The sequence below is a fragment of the Chelonoidis abingdonii genome, chromosome 1 (genome assembly GCF_003597395.2).
Source record: "Chelonoidis abingdonii isolate Lonesome George chromosome 1, CheloAbing_2.0, whole genome shotgun sequence".
Taxonomy (NCBI): Eukaryota; Metazoa; Chordata; order Testudines; family Testudinidae; genus Chelonoidis; species Chelonoidis abingdonii.
The window spans coordinates 89,435,002-89,441,841 of NC_133769.1; the positions used below are offsets into that span (position 1 = coordinate 89,435,002).

Genomic DNA, 6,840 nt, shown 5'->3' on the forward strand with positions numbered 1-6,840 from the left:
TTTGGTAGTTTTAAGCAGAAGAATCAGCTAGCAATTGAATGGGTTGTTTACTTGCTGAAATGGAGTAAGGAAATACCTTACGAAATTGAAAGTCTTTAATCTGTCGTTCTTTTTCAAGTTAAGCTAATCTATAAATTTATTTTAAGATTTTTCTGCTATTTGGCCTACATAAAAGAAATTTTTAGTATCCAGCATTGGTCATTCTTCTTTTAGTGGAAATTGAAAAATATATTCCCCTTCTTAAAACTGGGACAAAAGCGTACTTTGATAAAATATTTATTAAAGAATAAGGAATTAATGACGGAAGTGCTGTATACCAACAAAAAAACCTCATATTAGTAACTTATCAAAAGTTTTTGTTTTTTTTTAAATTTCTTTGTGAAAAAGATACAGTATCTTCTCAGTTTGTTGTCATTTATATTAATTTTCATCTATTCAAACGAGGAAACTGTAGAGAACAAAATTTGAAAAGTAAACTTTAGCTGTTAAGAGGGTTTTTCTCTTTTCTCTAGAATGAAATGCACGCCTTGCTTGGAAGATACTCTGTAAATGAAAGCTTAGTAGCTGAAATTGAGAGACTACGAGAGGAAAACAAAAGACTAAGGACCCACTTCTGAAAGGTCCACACCGAGCTTATTTTCTTGACGTGAACATAATGAATTTTGTACTTTAACTTTCAAGATGTCATCTACCAAACACTGAAGTCGTGTATGAAGAGCAGTATTGTTTTCTTGAACTCGGAAAACCTCTTCTTTTAAATAAATGTTATAAGACACAATACTTAACTGTAAAATTTTTAACAGAGGTATATCTGCACTAATAACCGCTGTAAAGAATGTGTTCATATCTTTATGGTAAACTGACTTGAAATACATGTGTTGTCTAACAGGAAAGCTAACAGGATAAGTATTTTATCAGAGCTTTAACTGTCCATGAAGTGCCTTTTATAAATCAAAAGGAAACAGAACAAATGTATTTTCCATAAGAATTTTTTATATATACCTACTGTCAGAACTATGTAGACTGACGCATTATTTTACACTTTTGTCAGCAGCAGTTTTTTTAGCTTCATTATTTCGACTTTTTGTGGAAAAACTATATTGTTTTCAGTATGACATTTGGAGTTTTGTTTCTGCATAGCTGGGAAAAACAGGGAATCTACTAGTAATTATTTGATTAACGTGCAGTTATAGATAACTCAAAACTTTTCCTATATGGAGCAAAACTTGGGTTCAGTCTTGGAAATATTAATGAATGTGATATCATCCTCTTGCTTGTGGGGTTTTTTTAAATGTTTTTTATGAGAAATGTGTGCTCTTCTGCCACTGATTCTTCCTCTCCCATTGCTCCTCCCCCCCCCCGCCGCTTATAAATGTTAAATTATAGGATGAGTTTTTGTTAAAATTTAGTTGTGTAAACTAGAATCCTTTCACTTACATAAGTATGGATATTTACATAATTTAATGGCATATTGAGTAACTTACCCAGTTTCATTGAATATAACTTATAGCCTTTGAAATGTTCTGTGTGAATACACTTAACCAGTAGTACTATTTACCACTACTGTAAATTTCTTTTGGCCATGCTGAATACCAAATTAATTCATTTGTCTTAACCATAAGCTAACATGGCTGCATGTGTCATGCCAGTACTGACTGTTAGTCCAGCAGTATAACACTGCCAGGCCTATTCGTGCAGTCCTTAGTGAGGCAAAATATCTGAAGTGAAATCCTGGCCCCGTTGAAGTCAATGGGAGTTTTGTCACTGACTTCATTGGGGCCAGGGTTTTGCCCAGAATCACACCAGTGAAAGTGTTGCCTCAGCAAGGGCTGAATTGGCTCTGCTACAAGTGCCTTTTGCAGATGATGATCTGAAGATCTTAAGATACCCACAACCATTACATGATGTTCCAATTGAAAAGAAGGTTTCAAAAAGGAAAATACTGAGAACACAGAGTTCATTAGCTACAACATGTAACATTTATCTCCAGCATGACATTCTTCCAATAAATGAAAAAGCCATAACAAAACATTGTCTGTCACTTACTTAAAATAATACATTGCAAAGTACGAAACATGCAAGAAAACTATTTGAATCTTGTCACCATCTTTAACATGATTTTTTTTAAAAAGGAAGTATAAGGGAGTGGCTCGTATTTTTTTACAAGCTAATTCATTATTTTTTTCATGTAAAAAAATTGAATAATATTGGTGTAACCTTCAACATTATGATCAGGACTTGAATATCAGTTTGTAGTTTATTGCTACCATGTTCAAAAGAGCTTTTAAAAAGTGTTTCTATATTGAGTTGAATTTAAGGAAGCAGAATAAATTAAACTTATTTTTAGTAATTTAATGCAAATGTACAGATAACAGTATTTTGTAAAGCTTTTGTAAGTTTGTAGAATGAGTAAGCAATTTCTGACACTCAAATTACAAGCCACAAACTTGTGGAAAAAGATGGTGGTTAAAAGTATGGCAAATCTTTCACAGTTCTACAGCATGCATTGTTAAGCTGATGTAGCACCCAAACATATCCAGACTCTGTTCTCAAGGCTTTAATACCAGAATGGCCATAAAATAGCAGGGAGTTGAAAGAGCATCCTAAGTATTTGTCTGCAGATGTCACCAAGACTTCTACTTTTTGATTCAGAGCCTTAGGTAAACTTCTGAGCTTCTGAACAAAGGACATCGCAACAACAGTGATCGAAGGAAGAAAAGGTTTTGACCTTTGTCCTGGGGCTTGTTTCCTTACCTCAGGATTAATGTGGCACTGGTGACTGGTAGAGACACTCCAGCAATCCTGATAGCCCTTAGGGGGATAATTAGCATGTTTTACTTGTACACAGATCTGAACTGTATTTTAAAATAAAATTGTTTATTTTAACTCTTAAAACAAATCACGTGTGGAAACCCTTTTTTTGAATAATGATGCAGAAGTGTGTCTGAGTCAGGAAGAAGACTGCAAACTAGGGATGGACTATGTCTTATGGAAGATTCTCACCTTCAGAGGTCTCATTGAATCCCACCTTTGGAATCCCTTGTTGAGTCTAGCTTTGCAGTATCTCCTTCTACTTTTGAATGTGGCAGCCATCTAAAGGAAGTGGTGTTATGGAAATGTTCCATTTGTACCATGTGATTCTGGAGTAATAGATATATCTGACTTAGAAATGGGTACGATTATGACAGGATCAATGGCCGTTACTGAAGAACACTTTCAAATAAATGTTTCTGGGAAAGGCAGAGTGCATGTTCTCTACCCCTCTTCTCACGTACTGGTGAGTCTGGGATCCTGGACTCTCCTCCCTCCTGTGAAGTCATTTCCTGGACTCATATATGCTTCCTCTTCCCTCCCTCTTCGAAAAATAAACAGTTTAATTTTTTCCCCCTTGGTTTATAGCAAGATAGATTTTAGGATGAGTATTTCATATCTGAGAACCTGAATTCTGGAATTTAATCAGATGTGTATATAATATATATGCATTTTTAAAATGGGCTTGGTGTCAGGCTGATTTTTTTTTTTTTTTTGGCAGTGCTTAGAAATGTGATAGTCTTTTAAAAAGATTTTACTTAAAGGCAGGATCATTGATTAAATATATTTGACTCCTGTTAAGATGCAAACCAGTACTATTTTTCCAAGAGGCTGTCCACTATATTTTAAAGTTAATATTTCTCAGAATATTTGAACGGTAGCATGTGCTTCATGATCATTTGTTCGATTTTTGGGGAAAAAAGGGTGAACATTCAGTTTGAGGCCAAACGTATACTACATTATTCTAAAATATTTTTGTTTCAATAATAGCATGAAGTAGAATTTCATCTCAAGAATAAAAATTATTAGATGATGATGACATTTTGTAATTAAGAATAATCAGTACTAAGCAGCTATCGATGGTAGACCTAAATTTACGCTAGGGAAAAGGAAACCTGTTAAGATGTTAAAACAATTGTAAATGTAAAATTAGCCTTTTTATATTCTCCATGAAATGTATTCTATATAGTGTCAAATATAATAAACTCTCAGAAAAGGCACTGTGGGCAATCTCAAACGTAGGAAGTTATTTCAACAGCAGTGTAAAAATACATATTCAGCCTTATGAACCTATAAAACTGTGGTAGTGGTGGATTCATGTAAAAATGCATGCATCTTTCACTTATAAAAGCAAAATCATCATGATTTGGTGACCATCACAGCCATTAATGATGAAATAGCTTTCTGAGGAGGCATGCTAGAAAACAAGAGGACAATTTGAATGCATTTTGTCCCAGTTATTAACTATATGAAATATGACTACTCTGACCAGAACATAGAGCCACAAATTGTATCTTACTAGAAAAAATGTGCATTGGATCAGTAGGACTAGCAAGCTGTACAGTTGCACAGAAGATATCTTTAGCATAATGAAAGACCACCCATCTAATCTTAGATCATGACTCTACCATTCAAATTACAACTGTTTTTATAGCTAAAAAAAGTTACAATACTAATAAGCTAAACATTGTGAACAGTCTGAAATCTAAGTTGAAATAATTACTGTTTTAAAAAAATATATTTTAGGTCCTCTGACTGACCAGTTCTAGCTGCATTGACTTCACTGGAGTAAGTGAAATCAGAACTGGGGCCTGTGACAGATGACTGTGATCTCAATAAGGATGATTAATCTATGTCCCAAAATATGATTTATGTTCAGTGTGTTAAAACAGCAGTTCTCAAACTGTGGGTCGGGACCCTAAAGTGGGTTGCAGCCCCATTTTAATGAGGTTGCCAGGGCCAGCGTTAGATTCCATGGGACCCAGGGCTGAAGTCGAATCCTGAGTGCTTTTGTCTGGAGCAGCAGAGTTCAAGCTTGTCCCCACACATGCTCCTGCTCACATAGTAATTTTTGTTGTCAGAAGGGGATCGCAGTGCAATGAAGTTTGAAGAGCCCTGGAAGCAGAGATCAGACCGTATTCACCCACCGGTGAGATAGTCACAAGCCCAGTGATTTCAAGGCATTAAGCCTGAATGAGTTGTTAAGAGACAATGTCAAAGTCTAATGGCTGTCCGAGGGGAGTCTCAAAAGCAATTTAAATAGAGTGAGTCAGACCTGGGAGAAGCTCTTTGAGAGACCATGAGACTCACCAGGGGTTTTGGAGCTGGCGCTGAGAAGTGGAAGTCTGTTCTTCCTGTAACTTAAGAAGAAACCCTATCTAACTGCGATCCAAAGAGGAAGCTCAAGAATTGATGTCCCAGCTTCTTCTAATCCTCTCCCTTAGGAGTGAGCATCAATATCAAAAAATCAACTTTGCAACCTACTTGGTTTCTGAAATGCATAAGAGTTTGCATTGGTGCAACCTCCCTACGAGCTCATCTGGCACAGGACAGATTCCAGACCCTACTGGACCAAATAGCCCTGATAACCTCCAATAATTTGGCCTTGGTCAGGAACCTGTCTCTCCATCCTAGGGCAAATGGTGGCATGCACATATGTCATGCACTTCACCCGCATGCACCTTTGCTATCTAAGCTATGGCTGCAAAGAGTCTATTCTCCTATGCACCAAACCATGGACACCATACTCAATGTTCCACTGGAGGTCATCTCTTTGGTGGTGGACAGCCTGCTACAAATCTGCTTCGGAATGCCATTCCTCCCATCCTCACTGACCATGACGGTCATAACTCTCAGGTTGGGAAGTTTACATAGAAGAGCACATGACACAAGCACATGACACAAAGCACCTGGACCACAGGAGAGACCAGGATACACATAAACACACACACACTTTGTGTAGTATGCAAAGCATGCCACGTGTTCTTACCAGCTATCTGCTACTGCTGTAGTATACTACATAAACAAATAAGGGGGCACAAGGTTCCCAGTGCTGTATATGGAGGCAATTCACCTCTGGGAATGGTGCATTGCACATCATATCCTTTTGGCAGCAACCTATCTGCCTGGCACAGAATGTGATCATAGATTTTCTCAGCAAGTACTTTGCAATTGATCACAGATAGGAGTTGCACAACATGATAATTGCTGACATCTTGGGGTACACCAGTCAGATACCTCTTTGCATCACACCCCAACACCAAGTGCACCCAATATTGCTCCAGGGAAGGATGTGGTGCCCACTCACTGGGCGAGGCTCTGGTCATCGATTGGTTAGACTGGGTGAACTACCCCTGCCCCTTCTCCCCCACACTCCTACCTCGTGTCCTCCACAGACTCCAGCAGGAGAGAATGATGGCCATTCTGATCACTCCATATTGGCCATGTGGAGTCTGGTTCTGTCTTCTCCACATGTCAAAACTGCCTCCACTCTCACTCCAGACACTTCCGGAACTGCTGACACAACACAATGGCATCCAGATCCATGGACAGCATGTTTTTTTGGATAGACACCACTATTAACATGAGAATGTTCATTGGCAGGTCCTCTATAGTAGCCAAAAGGACTCCAGAAGGCAATTCTATTAGGCCAAACGGGCATGCTTCACCTCCTGGGCCCAAAAGCAAGGCCTTGCCCCCAAATTGTGGGCATTTCCATGTCCTTAGACTACTTCCTCCACCTGAAAACCTCAGGACTTGGTCTCAGCTCAATCAGAGTGCATGCAGCCACCATTAGGTTCCATCCTGTGATGGAGGGACATTTGATTTTTACCCAACCTTTGACCACCTGACTCTGGGAAAGCCTTTTACACAAATATCCACCAATTCAGCGTATTGCTCCCCAATGTGCCCTCCACCTAGTCCTTACTTCTTTAATTAACTCTTCATTTGAATTGCTGGCCTCCTGCCCCCCACCCCCACCCCCTCTCCAGGAAGGTTGCTTTCCTTGTTGCCATTACCTCAATGAGG

At 38.4% G+C, this 6,840-nt stretch overlaps 1 protein-coding gene across 3 annotated transcripts in view; it reads left to right on the plus strand.

Annotated features, from left to right (window-relative positions):
• The window catches only part of NEDD1 (NEDD1 gamma-tubulin ring complex targeting factor), a 68,679-nt gene extending 66,326 nt beyond the window's left edge, over window positions 1–2,353 (plus strand). For all 3 annotated transcript variants that reach the window (XM_032788543.2, XM_032788544.2, XM_075067169.1), the window contains exon 15: window positions 513–2,353. In XM_032788543.2, coding sequence (XP_032644434.1) covers window positions 513–617 — 105 coding nt within the window. In that variant the 3' untranslated portion in view covers window positions 618–2,353. The remainder of the gene's footprint in view (window positions 1–512) is intronic.
• Window positions 2,354–6,840: the final 4,487 nt, after the last annotated feature.